Source organism: Camponotus floridanus, unplaced genomic scaffold (genome assembly GCF_003227725.1).
Source record: "Camponotus floridanus strain SB8 unplaced genomic scaffold, Cflo_v7.5 scaffold62, whole genome shotgun sequence".
In the NCBI taxonomy this organism is placed as follows: Eukaryota; Metazoa; Arthropoda; class Insecta; order Hymenoptera; family Formicidae; genus Camponotus; species Camponotus floridanus.
Genome location: NW_020229792.1, coordinates 614369 through 630669, shown reverse-complemented (window position 1 = coordinate 630669; position 16301 = coordinate 614369). Strand labels below are relative to the sequence as shown.

Sequence of the window (16301 nt, the reverse complement as noted above, 5' to 3'; positions counted from 1 at the left end):
AAATGCGACCGTAATTTAATATCGGAGAGTCCACGTTACGCCACGATCCCGTCTTACATTTCGTTTTAATTATATCGATCTTCGTACTTAATCTCACGCCGAGAGAGAGAGAGACTTTCCGTGCGCGACAGTTTGACTCGCGCAATAAATCAGCAAGGTATGCTCGATGATAAAAATAAAGCGCGCAAAAGGAAATTTATTTTAATCCTCGCGTCTGCGAATTTTTCAGTCATTAACTTGCGTAATCTGTCAAATCGCACAATATTTTTTTTTTATTCAGATAATATCTTTGTACAATAGAAGATATCGAGAGACATGAAACTGATAATTCTGGATCCAGATTTTTACTTTGAATTTTGTCCTCATTTTTTTATCACAAATAAAAGAAAATTGATAAATATATCATAAGTCACTATAAAAATAAAGCGCGCAAAAGGAAATTTATTTTAATCCTCGCGTCTGCGAATTTTTCATTCATTAACTTGCGTAATCTGTCAAATCGCACAATATTTTTTTTTATTCAGATAATATCTTTGTACAATAGAAAATATCGAGAGACATGAAACTGATGATTCTGGATCCAGATTTTTACTTTGAATTTTGTCCTCATTTTTTTATCACAAATAAAAGGAAATTGATAAATATATCATAAGTCACTATAAAAATAAAGCGCACAAAAGGAAATTTATTTTAATCCTCGCGTCTGCGAATTTTTCAGTTATTAACTTGCGTAATCTGTCAAATCGCACAATATTTTTTTTTTATTCAGATAATATCTTTGTACAATAGAAGATATCGAGAGACATGAAACTGATAATTCTGGATCCAGATTTTTACTTTTAATTTTGTCCTCATTTTTTTATCACAAATAAAAGGAAATTGATAAATATATCATAAGTCACTATAAAAATAAAGCGCGCAAAAGGAAATTTATTTTAATCCTCGCGTCTGCGAATTTTTCATTCATTAACTTGCGTAATCTGTCAAATCGCACAATATTTTTTTTTATTCAGATAATATCTTTGTACAATAGAAGATATCGAGAGACATGAAACTGATGATTCTGGATCCAGATTTTTACTTTCAATTTTGTCCTCATTTTTTTATCACAAATAAAAGAAAATTGATAAATATATCATAAGTCACTATAAAAATAAAGCGCGCAAAAGGAAATTTATTTTAATCCTCGCGTCTGCGAATTTTTCATTCATTAACTTGCGTAATCGGTCAAATCGGACAATTTTTTTTTTTATTCAGATAATATCTTTGTACAATAGAAGATACCGAGAGACATGACACTGATGATTCTGGATCCAGATTTTTACTTTCAATTTTGTCCTCATTTTTTTATCACAAATAAAAGAAAATTGATAAATATATCATAAGTCACTATAAAAATAAAGCGCGCAAAAGGAAATTTATTTTAATCCTCGCGTCTGCGAATTTTTCATTCATTAACTTGCGTAATCGGTCAAATCGGACAATTTTTTTTTTTATTCAGATAATATCTTTGTACAATAGAAGATACCGAGAGACATGACACTGATGATTCTGGATCCAGATTTTTACTTTCAATTTTGTCCTCATTTTTTTATCACAAATAAAAGGAAATTGATAAATATATCATAAGTCACTATAAAAATAAAGCGCGCAAAAGGAAATTTATTTTAATCCTCGCGTCTGCGAATTTTTCATTCATTAACTTGCGTAATTTATCAAATCGCACAATATTTTTTTTTTATTCAGATAATATCTTTATATAATAGAAGATATCGAGAGACATGAAACTGATAATTCTGGAGTCAGATTTTTAATTTTGTCCTCATTTTTTTATCACAAATAAAAGGAAATTGATAAATATATCATAAGTCACTATAAAAATAAAGCGCGCAAAAGGAAATTTATTTTAATCCTCGCGTCTGCGAATTTTTCAGTCATTAACTTGCGTAATCTGTCAAATCGCACAATATTTTTTTTTTTATTCAGATAATATCTTTGTACAATAGAAGATATCGAGAGACATGACACTGATGATTTTGGATCCAGATTTTTACTTTGAATTTTGTCCTCATTTTTTTATCACAAATAAAAGGAAATTGATAAATATATCATAAGTCACTATAAAAATAAAGCGCGCAAAAGGAAATTTATTTTAATCCTCGCGTCTGCGAATTTTTCAGTCATTAACTTGCGTAATCTGTCAAATCGCACAATATTTTTTTTTGGTTTAGATAATATCTTTGATGTAGAATAAAAGACATCGAGAGACATGAAATTGGTGACTCTGGATCCAGATTTTCACTATCAGTCTTGTTCTCATTCTTTTATCACGAATAAAAAAAAATTGATAAAAAATATATCATAATGAAGGAACTTTCGCAGAAATGGCATTAAAAATACGTATCTAATACCGTTTATTCGTCCTGTTCGAATATACACCTGTTGATTCTGGTAAATTGAGGCGAGTCGTTTAGCGAGCCAAGCCATTTCGCGGCAAAGCAAAGGTTCAAAGTGTGTGCATTATCGTTATCGTGGCGCTACGTACAATTGCAAGGGCATCGCTTTGGTGAGCCACAACTAATCGAGAATGGCATCGAGACGCACGTATTAAATAATCCCGAATAAACGGCTTTATCTACTTCCTGGTCACGATAAACCGTAACAATTTACCTATCGTCATCAGAGTTCATTCTTGATGCTTTGAAAAATGCACTAAATAATAATACCAAATAATACAGTATTAATATAAATGACATCACTTGAAATATCTGCAGAGGAAATCATTAAACCTCGAAAAGAGACCACTTAATTCTTCAGCTCTAAAATGATTAAAGCAGAATTGATTGCTGACGCACGAATGCGGGATTAAACCTCGTAATGGGAGACTGCGTATCGTAATGGTGTAAATTTGGAATCGGGGTTCACGAACCTCCACACAGGCAGGCGAAACCTAAATATTTGGAACGGCAGCTCGCGTAAACGTCCGCTATTCGTCGAAAATGGTTGGGCTATGCAAAGCTGTACTTAGCTCTTTTCCCTCGAGCACATCGCGAGAGGAGAGCGAGAGAAGGCTCTGTGTACTTATACAATACTTGGTGTACTTAAACCAGTCGCATCGGTCTTTAGCGCGATGAGTACGTCAGTCGGTTTTCGCAAACGGAGCCATATGTTTCATAATCCTTTACGGGCCGCGTGTTAGGTTTATTTGCACGGCGAATAATTTTAAACAGATCCGCCAAAGAGCCTCGGACTTTTATCCCAATTTCTTGATAATGAGCCAATGGTAAAGTAACGGAGCAGTCCATAAATGGTGCAGCACAAGTTTCAGAGGCATATTTTTAGCGGACATAGATAACTTTTTTTTATCAAAAAGAACTTCGATACAAAACTTCTTCTTTTCTGATAATAAAGAAGGATATATCAGAGGGTAAACCTTGACCGTTCTGACCTAATCTACGACTTGACGCTAATCTGACCTAAACATTGCTCCGCAATCTTCTTAAGAAGAGTTTACATGCAGATATCAAAGTTGAATTATTTCTCGGTTTCTCAAATTTATTAAAAAAAATTCCTTTAACAAACAAGAGGAATAGATAATTTAATTCTTGCATATGAGTCCAGTCCAAACTCCAAAAAAAACCGTATATCTTAAATCGTTCATAACTGAAGATCTCTTTAGAATATTTTTACATAAATAAATCTATAACAAAGACCGGCGAATGTGAAAGTAAAAGTGATTGTACAGCTGTATGAAATATTTGGAATGAGATGCAAATCATTCCGCGAAATCGGGGCATATCTTAGTGAGACGTCTGTCTTCTCGGCGACGCACAAACGAGGCATAATTCCCGGCAGATCGCCCTCTCGCACGCGTAATCGCAGAATTATGTCACGACGTAGCTGCGCGAGGATTCCTCCTCGGCGAGGCTGACGCTGGATTACGTCATGTATGTCGATGCGTGGAAACAGGGAGAACCTGTCGCCTGCGTTACACATATTTGGTAGGATATCGTTATGCGACGAGATCTCGCGATCAAACGCGCAGAACGCGTCTCGCGAGACACCAGATACCAGCCATAAATAATTTAAGAAGGTATTGACAGAATAAAAAAAAATTACCTTTATTATAATAATCATTTTCAGACATTTAACGATAAATTTAATTGTTGGAGAAGGAAAGATTTTGCCAAACCGTTCTTCTGTATATTTTTTATTTTTATGCATTGCGTACGCGTTCTGGTGTAAGAAATGTGATTCTTCTCTGACGTAAGAAAGAGGAGAAATAAAGCCGCGCGATGAGAAAACCGAGAGGACCAGAAGACGGGGAATCAACTTGCACGCTCGCATTTGCTGAGATTGCCAGGAGAAGACGCGTTAAGCGATCCCACGCACTTAAGTTAATTGCATGAGTTACGCTGACGACGCGATATTGATATTACGGGATAATGTGCGCGCGTAAATTACTACTTGGCTAAGTAGTAGCGACACCGCAAATTTAGATAGTTTGATAGTGTTTTGCCCCATTCATTAGGGATAATCGCAGTCTGTTTAGAACGCTATTTAGCGTTCTTTTAAGATTTGCAAAAATTTAATTAATAATAAAATATTAAAATTCGTAATTTAAATTTATCTTATAATTAAAATCACGTAAAATTCAGTAGTTACATAAATAAAAATAAGTCTTTAATGTGAGGAATTGAGAGAATACATTTCATGTTTTTATTTTCCAGTCTTATTTTATTTATTATTAATAATAGAATAAGTTTCACGCATATTATATGTATGTATTCCTTTTACTAGGAACGAGGAAAATTACTTTGCTCATTCTTATATTCCGTCGCAATCTAGAGCCGCATATTTTCAAATCTTCTCTATCGCGATATTTAACTAGAACGACATCGCGCTTCACAGTAACATAATGACGACATTGAGATTATGCAGCAGCGGTTATATCATTGCATAAGTAAAGATAGCCTTGAGACACCACCGAAGCTTTTAGAGCTTAAAAAGTCCCTCGGATCACGTTTATCACACCGTACGAATTCTTGCAGTCGCATTTAAACGAATTTTAAACGAAACAATTAATGCCATAGGTAAATAGCGTTCTAAAAAATTACATAATAATTCGAATACATAATCAAAAAATTCTCGTACATTATTTCGCCAAATTTATTTTCCAAATATAATTCTCTGGCTGTATTATTCAGTTCTCTCTCACTCGTCAGGTGCGATCTGTGAATTCCTGAGTCTTAAGAAAAAAAGCATCGTATTCCGAGACAAACGATAAGGTGTCGTATGTAAGCTGCTAAGAACAGGAAAGAGGCACGTGCAGGGAAATCACGAATAAGCGAAGGAGAGGAACGAGAAACGATGCTTGGACGATGTTACGAAGGTTCCCTGAAAGTCGGTCCTAGAGTGCGTCGTTGACACAAGCGCGGAACTTTCATCTACAAGGCAAATGTGTGGAAGCACGATTCCGTTTTCGTCCTCTTCTACGTTATTCAAATAGAGCGCGGCCTTCGTAACTCACTGGCGTAGTAGCGGGATTATCGCGATATTAAATCTCCGCTATCGAAAAATCTCTGATGAAAATTTAAACAAGAAACGCCATCTCTGCGCGCGAATAAATTTGCTCATACGAGAAGTAAATAATTTAAATGTAAAAATATAAATATATCGATCGTCGATTACACATCCATATTTTTAAAATGTGTAATTATTAAAGAGAATAAAAATATATTTATTAGGCTCAGGTATTATAAACTTTATAATATTTAAGATTTAGAAAAGATCCACGAATTCTAAAATATAGAATCTTAATTATAATATTTAAATTATAATTAAGATTAAATTATAATTAAGACATGTAATTATTAAAGAGAATATATTGATTAGGCATTCAGATAGATTGTAAATTTTATAATATTTAAGATTTACAAAAGATCCATCAACTCCAAAATATAGAATCTTAATTATAATATTTAAATTATACTTAAGATTAAATTATAATATTTATTTTCATATCGAGGAACAAAAGAAATATATGAAAAATATAGTACTTGTTTATAAACAGCCTCTTTCATCGTTGCTTTTAATTTCAATCGACAGGCTCTGCGCCGTTGGTCGCAATCAGTGTGCTCTTCCTCTTCAGTAGTCCCTGTCCTCGATTCCGATTTTTTTTAACGATATAACAAAGCCGTTTTTAATCAATTTTTATCGCGACCCTCGCAACAAGATCCGTTGCAGATATTTTATTTCCACCCTAGATAAATGTAATTTATCAAGTTGCGTAATATACGTTTTCTGTTAGTGCGCAGCATGTATTTTTCAATTATCGTTGCGAGGAGTTGCTGCGACATTCATCGTTAATGAAGTAGCATTTGCGAGAGCATGAAATTAGAAATATTAAACTTGGTGAAGCTCTTTCAAGAGCTTTTATTTTCCACGACTTTATACACGTCCTCAGGACAAATAAAATTTCATAAATCTCGATTCGATCGAGATTTACGTACTAAACCGTCTCTGATGAAATCCGTATTTAAATCGATTTAAGATTTTCTCGGAATTATTAATGAAATAGAATTTCATACATCGAGTCCTTTAAAGAAATTTTCTAACGACTATCCTTACAATATATGTTTCAGAAGTGCAAAGATTCGTACAAATGCAATTGTACCGGAGTAAAAGGGCTGAGAGGGATTTCTGGAATATCTGGGCCTCAAGGAACAGAAGGGCTCCCGGGTGACATCGGACCTGATGGACCCATCGGACCTAAAGGCGAGAAAGGAGCAGGAGGAGAACCTGGAGCAACCGGCGAAAAGGGGCATCGAGTGAGTAAATTAATTTTTCATCGTGATGTAATTTTATAATATGAGTCTCCTAGTTTTGCAGTAATATAAGTGCATCGGTAATATAAAATAGATAGAGTTTCAGAGATATAAAATATGCGATTTAAAATTAAATTGAATTTTTTTAACTGTCATATTAGTTACCAAAAATATTCACATAAAACGTGTCCCATTTTATATTTTTATGTTAAAAAATTTAAGTAAATTTAAGTATGCAAATTCTTTTTTAAAAAATCCGTAACAATCGATTTGTATAAGTTTTTTATTGTTACAAATTTACAATCTATATTATGATTTTGAGTTATTAAAATAACTCACGTAGAAAGATTTATTACAAATATTAATATTTTTAAAAATTATATATATTTTTAAAAATATTAATATTTTTAAGATTTATTACAAATATTAATATTTTTAATTAATATTTTTTTTTAATCTCTTATGCAAATATATAAAATGTTCATAGAGTATTCGAATATGCAAATGAATTTTTTTATCATGTGTGTGCTTCTAATACAATAATTTGTTTGTATATTTTAACATACATGTATGAGAATGATGACTAAACCAATTACAATGGTAATTAGAATCCTTACAAGCGATGGTTTCACATTTTAATTAAAGTTCGCGACACGATACGGGGATTTGTTGGTCATGATAACTGTTTTAATAAAGTAATATAATTAATTTCATGGATATATTATACATTAATGTGAATATCTATCTAAAAAAAGAATCTCATTTTAACAATTTATATTATTTATATAGATAGCATAACGCGATAAGAAATATATGTATTAAAAAGTTTATCTTTAGAAACTCTAAATTTTATTTTATCATTAAGTTTTTAATTAAAATTAATTATGAACAAAATGAACATTTTATAACGTAATAATCCTCTTTTTTGCGATATTGAAAACGCCACAAGTATTATTTACGCAATTTTAAAAGATTATCGCTATTAATCTTATTATTAAAAAACATAACAAGTTATTATTATTATTATAAAAGTCGAAACCATTATTGTATTATTTTATAATCTTGGCTGCCGTTATTAATTGCCAAGAAGCTTCTCTCTCTTTTTCTCTTTTTCCTTTTTGTAATTAAAATTATCAAACGATTTTTCGCAATCGTAATTCACACAAACTCTTATTAATTTTTTCGTTGATTAAGTCTTTATTTATTAAAAAGCTTTGAATTTTGTATAAAGGAGGTAAAATAGCAATATGAATTCTCATAGAAGTGACATTGACATATGTCAATTGTATAATTATTTTATTGAAATGATAGAAATGTAGATTTCTCTTTTTCAAAATTTCTAGATATTAATTAGATCTAGATTTTTATAAATTTTAGTTAATTTTATTTTAAAGTTTATCAAACAATTTATATTCTCAATTATTTTGCTCAACAATCGATTTGCTACTTCACTCGGAAACCGCATATGTTAAACGACTTAAATAACTCACAAACCAGAATTCATCTCTAAAATTATACGCGCGATTATTAAAGATGAGAAAAAAGAGTATCTCTTTAATTGGATCGTCGAGAACGAAAGGATTGAAAAACGCTGATGAGAATGGCAGACTTTATTCGTTATTCGCATTCTCGAGCCCCTATTCGAATGAATTCGATTGTTCGCCGCAACATATGTTCGAATGAAACGAAAAAAAATAGAATGAAAACGATGAAAAAGAAACGTGGCGTCACCGGCCAGAAACAGAACGCTTCCAAATGCGGAGGAAGAGGGAAGATCGTGAACACGGGCCAAGGAATTACGGACGGACGGACACCCACGATGACCGCCCGCACTACCGAGAATTGTTACTCGCTGCGTGTCTGCCTGCGTTTCGCAATTTGTCGGCCGGCATCGATGTGCGACACCGTCCGATATGATATGAAGTGGAGATAACCGGTAGAAATCGCTCCAATTAAAGATGTTATGCGGTCGACATTGCGACAGTCCCGCAATTATCCTAATTAAATAAATTAAAATACGCAGTATGTTCCTCTAAATTTCTCGAATAAATTTTGCAGGCATCTTTGCGTGTTTGATCAAGCATCTTTAATCATAATTTATTATAAAGTATCAAAAAATGCAAAATAAATGAGTACGTATTATTATGATGATGTTATTTTATAGTAGAATTAAATTAAATCTGAATTTATAGAAATAAAATTCAATATATTTAATTCAATATTTTTAATTCAATATATTTTATTTAGACGCTTTCAATTAATGTATGAATTATTAATGCATAAATTATATTTTATGCAGAAAATCATTTGGGGCAGACTGTCTGCCCCAAAAGTTGATTGCAAATTTAAGAATAAAATCTGACACGATTTTAAATTAATATACCATCTTTTTATTAGAAGTTAGAAGCTAAATTGCACGCTTCAATTATGTATAATTTTTTTGTAATTTTAAATATAAATTCTAAAAAATATAAATTAATATATAATAAATAAAAAATATAACAAAAAATATAAATCAATATAAAATAAATTAGTTATTATAATAAATATGAATTACATTATATTATACTCGATAAATTAACATACATGTAATATATTCCATTTTTATTTAAACCATCTTTCACGTGTTCCATTTTCGAAATTTTTATTTTTTTATTCGCTCTCGATCAACTATTTCTAAGCTGTCAATACGAAATTCATCATTCAAAAAAAAAAAATTTCCAGAAAAAATTTACCGCGCCATCGACAATCAAGCAGCATTTAAAATTCGTACGAAAAATAAAAATTTGATAGAACAATAGAAATGTCTTTTTTTACAGTTATATTTTTATCTTACATATTGTAACTTTTATATGTAAAATAAAAATTGCAAAAACGGATAAAACTGACTTGATGAAAAATATTATTTTGCAAAGACTTGAATACACATTAGACTAACAAAATTAAGTCGCGGTAGAAATGTATTATATACATACGCGTTATCGTGTAGAATAATTTAGCGTCGCAATTGTCGAAATGTCACGAATAAATAAAATGTTACAACCACGTGTGGTATGACAAGAGCGTAGTGTGACAAGAGTGTTGGTACTTGTAGTGACACAGCCGCACTGACACATCTCGCGTTTATTAATCGCGCGAGGGCGCAAATTATTCATTCGCGTGTGGACTGCGAAATAGATGTCAATCTTTGTAACTGAAATTTCGAGTTAAATCCCCTACAAAACGATTAAAATTGCATGACTTACTCTTTATTATTTATTATTCTCTTATTCTCGTCATCTATTGATTGCAATAAGTGTATTATACAATATTCCAAGAAATAAATTAGAGAACGAGAACGGAATTTGTTAATTTAAAAAAAAATTAAATTCTTATTTTATTTCTTTAATTAAAAAGGAATTAAATTTTTATTTATTTTTCTAAGAATTTAACCGACCAAAACTAAAAATACGATATCAATTGACTCTCAGAGATATGCAAGATAAAATTTTATTCTTTGTTTAATCTCAAACATGAAGAGAATTTGATAACTTCTTCATTTGAAAAATTAAGAAAGATTGCTGGATGTTTTTAATTTTAATGACATGATTGGAAATGATATAAATTATGATGTAGATACCTTTTATTTCCCAAATAATATTGGAACGTTTGATCATTGTATCTATCTTTTCAAAATTCTTTTATAATCATTTCAAAATTTAATCGAGAACGATTATTTTTGTCACAAAAGACGTTAAAGCCTTGATTTATTTATTATTTGCTGGTTCAATAAACGTTTAATCAAAGAAGAAATTTGAAGAAAAACAGGAAATAGAAGATGCTTGTCGCATCAAACAATTCTCTTTTCACTCGTTTAGGAAACTTTCAGTCGTGACAAACAGGAAGAAGCCGCCATTGTCATAAATTCATTACGCAAGAATGAAAATTCTGGTTATTATTACGGACCATCGTGTTGCCGCATGTGCCACAATTTGCCAATTACACGCAGCGCGTCGCACGTTCTCATTTGCGGCGTGCATCGCTTGCTAATTATGTTACATCGATCGTTCGACCGTGGTGCCGTTAACTTGCATCTTCGATCAACGAAATATAATTGGACTCTCCGTATAATAGAATCTGAAGATGGTTTTAATTCGAACATTACCTCCAAAATTTCAAAATGGAATTTCAAAAATGTAAAACGATACAATAATAATAATAAAGTGAAAGATGCGCGAGGAATCTCTTATCTCTCTTTAATGGAAAATCGAAGAGAGAAAAACGCAAAAGTATGAAAAACACTAACACGTAGAACCCACGTTGTGAAGATAAAAATAATGCGAGTCCATGATTTGTTAAGATCTGACTTGGATCTTACAAATTGCAGACTTATCTTATTTTTCCGCCAAGAAGCTTTAATTCAGCAGATAAATAAAAATCGATAGCCTACATAGAAGCAGAAAATATCAAGGCTGAGAAAGAAGAAAAGAGGTATCTTCGAGAAAAAAAGAGAGTGACCTTATCCCGGCGAGGCAACTGGCCATTTAAAAGGTGCGAGGCATGGCGAATTATGCATTCATTACCGTAATGAACGACGCTTCGATTCGCGTTTATCCTTTCTTCTTCTTTTTCTTCTTCTTCTTCTTCTTCTTCTTCTTCTGCGACGAGTCTTCTGCGGCTTCCTCGTTTCTCTTTTTTTTTTACCTTAATATGAACGTACGCCCGGATTACATCAGGCGCGCCTCTTTTCCCTGGAAGGGAAGATGACGTCACAACCCTTTCAGGCCGGCCAAAGAGAAGAGAAGTGTACCGTACGATCTCTTGTATTGCAGCTGCGACTCGCCACTGTCGACTTGATTTATGGGGTCTTTACAGATTTTTGTTTAAAAAAAATTCGTCCCCTTTTTCTCTCTTCTCCGAGCATCTTGGAATTTATCGGACCCCCCGAGATTTTTAATGCCGTTCCCTGTACCGCTCCTCGTCTTAAGCCACTTTGTCGCGGAACGAGGACATTGATGGACTCTGGGATTAGAGGGAATCCCCTGTAGGTTTAAGGAGATTGCACTTCGAGATCGTACGTGCGATCGGAGAGATTCGGGAGAGAGAGTTTCTCCAGAGAGGACGAGGTCGAGTGGCGATTGTATCTTAACCCTAAACTTCTCGCGAATGCTGGAAGTTAAAATTGTATCGTAGTGAGAAGAACAATTGTGCAGGATCTAAAAGAAAAAAAAATCATTTTATAAATTTTATCTACGAATTTTTTTAAAGTCGATCTTTCTTGTATTTCGTAAAAATTTTATTAAAATTCTTCTCTTTATATCAAATATTATTTGACTTTAAATCAGATCTGAAATGTATTTGCTAAAATATATAAAACTGATTTGAAATTACAAAAAAGATTATGATTTTGTCGCAGCAAATAATTTGTTATTAATATATTAATAACAACATAATTTTTATCACAAATATTTTCTTTGAAAAGGACTTTTTCCTTAATACTTATAAAAATATGATAATTTGAAATAAAGATTCATTAATCTTTGCTTCATACTTTAGAGATTAATGAACATAATTGATATTTTTTTCACAAATTAAAATGTTCCGTTCTCTTATTGACGTTATATAACTGGATGACGCAGTCTGAAATATTTGTCAAACGCGTTTGTAAGTTTACTCAATTCACGAGGAAACGACTAATTTTACGAGTATAACTCGTATTTTCTCATTGGTCAGTTTACACTATGTAAGTCTGAAACGAACAGACATGAATTGACGTCATGATCCTTTTCAATCCAGTGGAAACAAATAATTCAAAAAATATTAGACGAAATTTTTTTTATAAGTGCAGCTCTGCTCTCCGTTATTTCCATTATTCTCTGTTGTATTTTTAAAAAATTACGTTAAAAAAGTACGTTAATTTCTATGAATTTCTAGGAATTCATAGAAATTCAAGCATCTCCTTCAGTATTTTTTCCCGCAAGTATTCCTTGCAATTTCGATAAAATATCATGAAATTAAATATAATAATCCATACATCTGGAGCAAAGTCTTGAATTCGTGACACACATATTTCGCCATGATAGAATTTTAAGCTCGCTTAGCTTCAATTTTCTCCACCTTTGAGCCAATCGCCACGAACATGTCGAAGGAGTATTCATCATTTAGTCATCGTCGTGCACATTTAATACCGGCTCTGGCGGCTTATACGGTGTAACTCGTAAAACGGCAGGCCGCACTGACGTCATGGTCCTTTCTGGGCGCAGCCAAGGGAGAAGATGTTTCGACGTTTCAGCGGTGAGCACCGCTCGCAGACCTCGCTCTGAAATTACCGTACGAGCCGCATAGTGGGAATGGCACAATTCCGTTCTTCGGGTTAACGATTCGGCCCAGCTTCCCCGACGTGGGCGTCAATGATAAATTGCCGCCGGCATCTCGCTGCTTTGGCATTGATCTCTATCTACGTAACGATTACCCAGATATTACGTGCATACCCACGTGCGAGCGGCCGATCGAGCCGTCTCCGTCATCGTCTCGTTGTCTAGGATTGACACAAATTGACACTAAAACCCCGGCTTCCACTGCCGAGAACAGAACCAGACTAAGTCAACGTGGATTTAACTAATCCTTCATCGACGGATAAGGACTTTTCCTTCTGGAAGTTTAGGGAGGTACTTGATGGATTGGAACTGTCGGAGAACGTGTTATCTCTCCCCTGACACTCTTTCTTTGACTATAGATAATATGAAAATTATTAGACCGAAGCTGAACTTCTTGTTTTCCCTTCTTGTCGATAGAATCGATAAATAATAAAATATCGTAATTTTCCTTAATCTATAATTTTTCTTTACAGAAGCAAAAGAATCTATTTGACCTAATTTTTATATTTTTTATATCATTTTTAATTAATTTTCATATTTTTTATAACATTTTTAATTATCTTTATAATTGGGAAAATTATTACAGAGAAATTAAAATAAAATAATTACTTTATTAGCAATATTTTTCAAGATGTGTCTTTCATTTTACTGTCGAAATTTAAAAAAAACGCGTTTTAGACATACAGTCTGCCCCGTAAAATCGAAGGCAATTGAGGAACATGTGTAAATTCCATTTTCTAGAAAGTCGCTTTTCTCTCGCTCGCGCGTTTGAGAAAATTAAAGGGGACGTTGATCCGACATCGCGGGAGGTTGAATAGACGGATTGTTAAAAGCGCAATGATCGCGTGACCGGACTCCATCAAACGCACGCGAGCTTTTAGAGCGTCGCGGCAATTTTAGAGCGCTCGCTATACACACTTTCATTTTCACATTCTCTCCGGTATCTAAAACCGTCCACCCCGAGAATTTCACCGCCCCCGAAAGAGCCCGTTAAAACAAGCGATGCGGCACCGTTCTAATTAAAACGAGCGACAGGACGGGATGAAGAGACGAGGGGAGACGCCGAGGACAGATGAAAGAGCGAAGACAATTTTTAGCGGGGGAAGGAAGGGAGGATATCAGGCTCGCCTACACGATGAAAGGGAAGACGTGAATCGGTGATGCTGCGCGTGCAACTCTCCGGTTTGTTTTGCCACGTTCGGGAAAGTAGGGTATCTAAGCCCTGATAAAGAAATCAACCGCCGCGTGGTGGATTGTACTCTTCTTCTCGATACCGTAGCTACGTGCTAAATTGACATCTCGTCCCTCGAGAGCCAGAGCTAGACTGAAAACTCGATTCTACACCTAGGAAAATGTAGGACATCTTGAATTTATCCGGAAATATTTTATTTAGTCGTTTAAGTGTTTCTGAAAAAAATAAATTTAATTGATATTTTAAATGATGGAATAAAGAGAGAGGGAAGAAAAAGAGAGAAAAAGAGAGACAGCTTACATTTTTATACACATTACTGTTTTATTTTAGAAAGTTGCTAATGAAAAGTTTCTCTACAGTTGACGGTATCTTAAATGAAAGATTTTTCGTAAACTATCATAAAATAAACTTGAAACTCTACGTAGTATAAAGTTTTCAAAACATTTAAACATTAAGCTTTTATAATCTCTTTACGTAACGTTCATTAATATAATCAATGTTCGCCTAAATGAAGTGCTTCTTATATAAACTTTATATACTAAAGTATTATTTAATTATAATATATCCTTTACACTTTCAAACTTTAAAAAAGTTAATTACGAAAGAATGAGTATGTGTTTCAGATTTTATTTGGCTCTTTAAAATTGCAAAATTTTCTTGTTTCACGGAAAAATTTTATAAAATATGTACCGAGGATTTTTGTTTTATTTTCAACAATTAGGATTTTTCTCAATGGACGCAATAGAAACTTATATTTAGAATCTAAAAGCGTTAATATCTTCGATCGAAGGAGCATTATTACAAAGTATTCTTTAATTATAATATCCTTTGTTATATATGCTTTTAAATTTTAAAAAAATTAATTACGAAAGAATGAGTATGTGTTTCAAATCTTATTTGGTTCTTTAAAATTGCAAAATTTTCTTGTTTCACGGAAAAATTTTATAAAATATGTACCGAGGATTTTTGTTTTATTTTCAACAATTAGGATTTTTTTCAATGGACGCAATAGAAGCTTATATTTAGAATCTAAAAGCGTTAATATCTTCGATCGAAGGAGCATTATTACAAAGTATTCTTTAATTATAATATCCTTTATTATATATGCTTTTAAATTTTAAAAAAATTAATTACGAAAGAATGAGTATGTGTTTCAAATCTTATTTGGTTCTTTAAAATTGCAAAATTTTCTTGTTTCACGGAAAAATTTTATAAAATATGTACCGAGGATTTTTGTTTTATTTTCAACAATTAGGATTTTTTTCAATGGACGCAATAGAAGCTTATATTTAGAATCTAAAAGTGTTAATATCTTCGATCGAAGGCGCATTATTAAAGTATTATTTAATTATAATATCCTTTATATATGCTTTTAAATTTAAAAAAAAGTTAATTACGAAAGAATGAGTATGTGTTTCAGATCTTATTTGGTTCTTTAAAATTGCAAAATTTTCTTTCACGGAAAAATTTTATAAAATATGTACCGAGGATTTTTGTTTTATTTTCAACAATTAGGATTTTTCTCAATGGACGCAATAGAAGCTTATATTTAGAATCTAAAGTTAACATCGAGCGAAGGATCAGCATTCGCGAGGATGATGTATCGACAACCAGCATCTGCTTTTCGATTCATTGTAAATTTGTCGCCGCATTTCACGCACTGATAAGGGAAGTCGCGCACCGATAACGGCCACAAAACGGATACACGCGTTGTAGTCCTACGCATTCCTTGCCATTTCTTGATATCGTAAAATGCGGGGGTGAAACGCGTTTCCGGTCTGTCATCGAGCGTGGAGTTTGGACAGAACTGTCATCTTACACTTGGCGAAATGATTTCCGTGCAAAATTCTGTCGTCCCAAAATTATTGACGAACAGACCGATTTTAATTTTATGTGGAAATGTTATATTTGTAAAATAATTTTTTA

General features: G+C 32.8%; 1 protein-coding gene across 1 annotated transcript in view; it reads left to right on the top strand.

Annotated features, from left to right (window-relative positions):
• Nucleotides 1-16301, top strand: part of LOC105254668 (collagen alpha-1(IV) chain) — a 51741-nt gene that overhangs the window by 16400 nt on the left and 19040 nt on the right. Inside the window, exon 2 of the mRNA XM_011263494.3 lies at nt 6645-6830. Coding sequence (XP_011261796.1) covers nt 6645-6830 — 186 coding nt within the window. The remainder of the gene's footprint in view (nt 1-6644; nt 6831-16301) is intronic.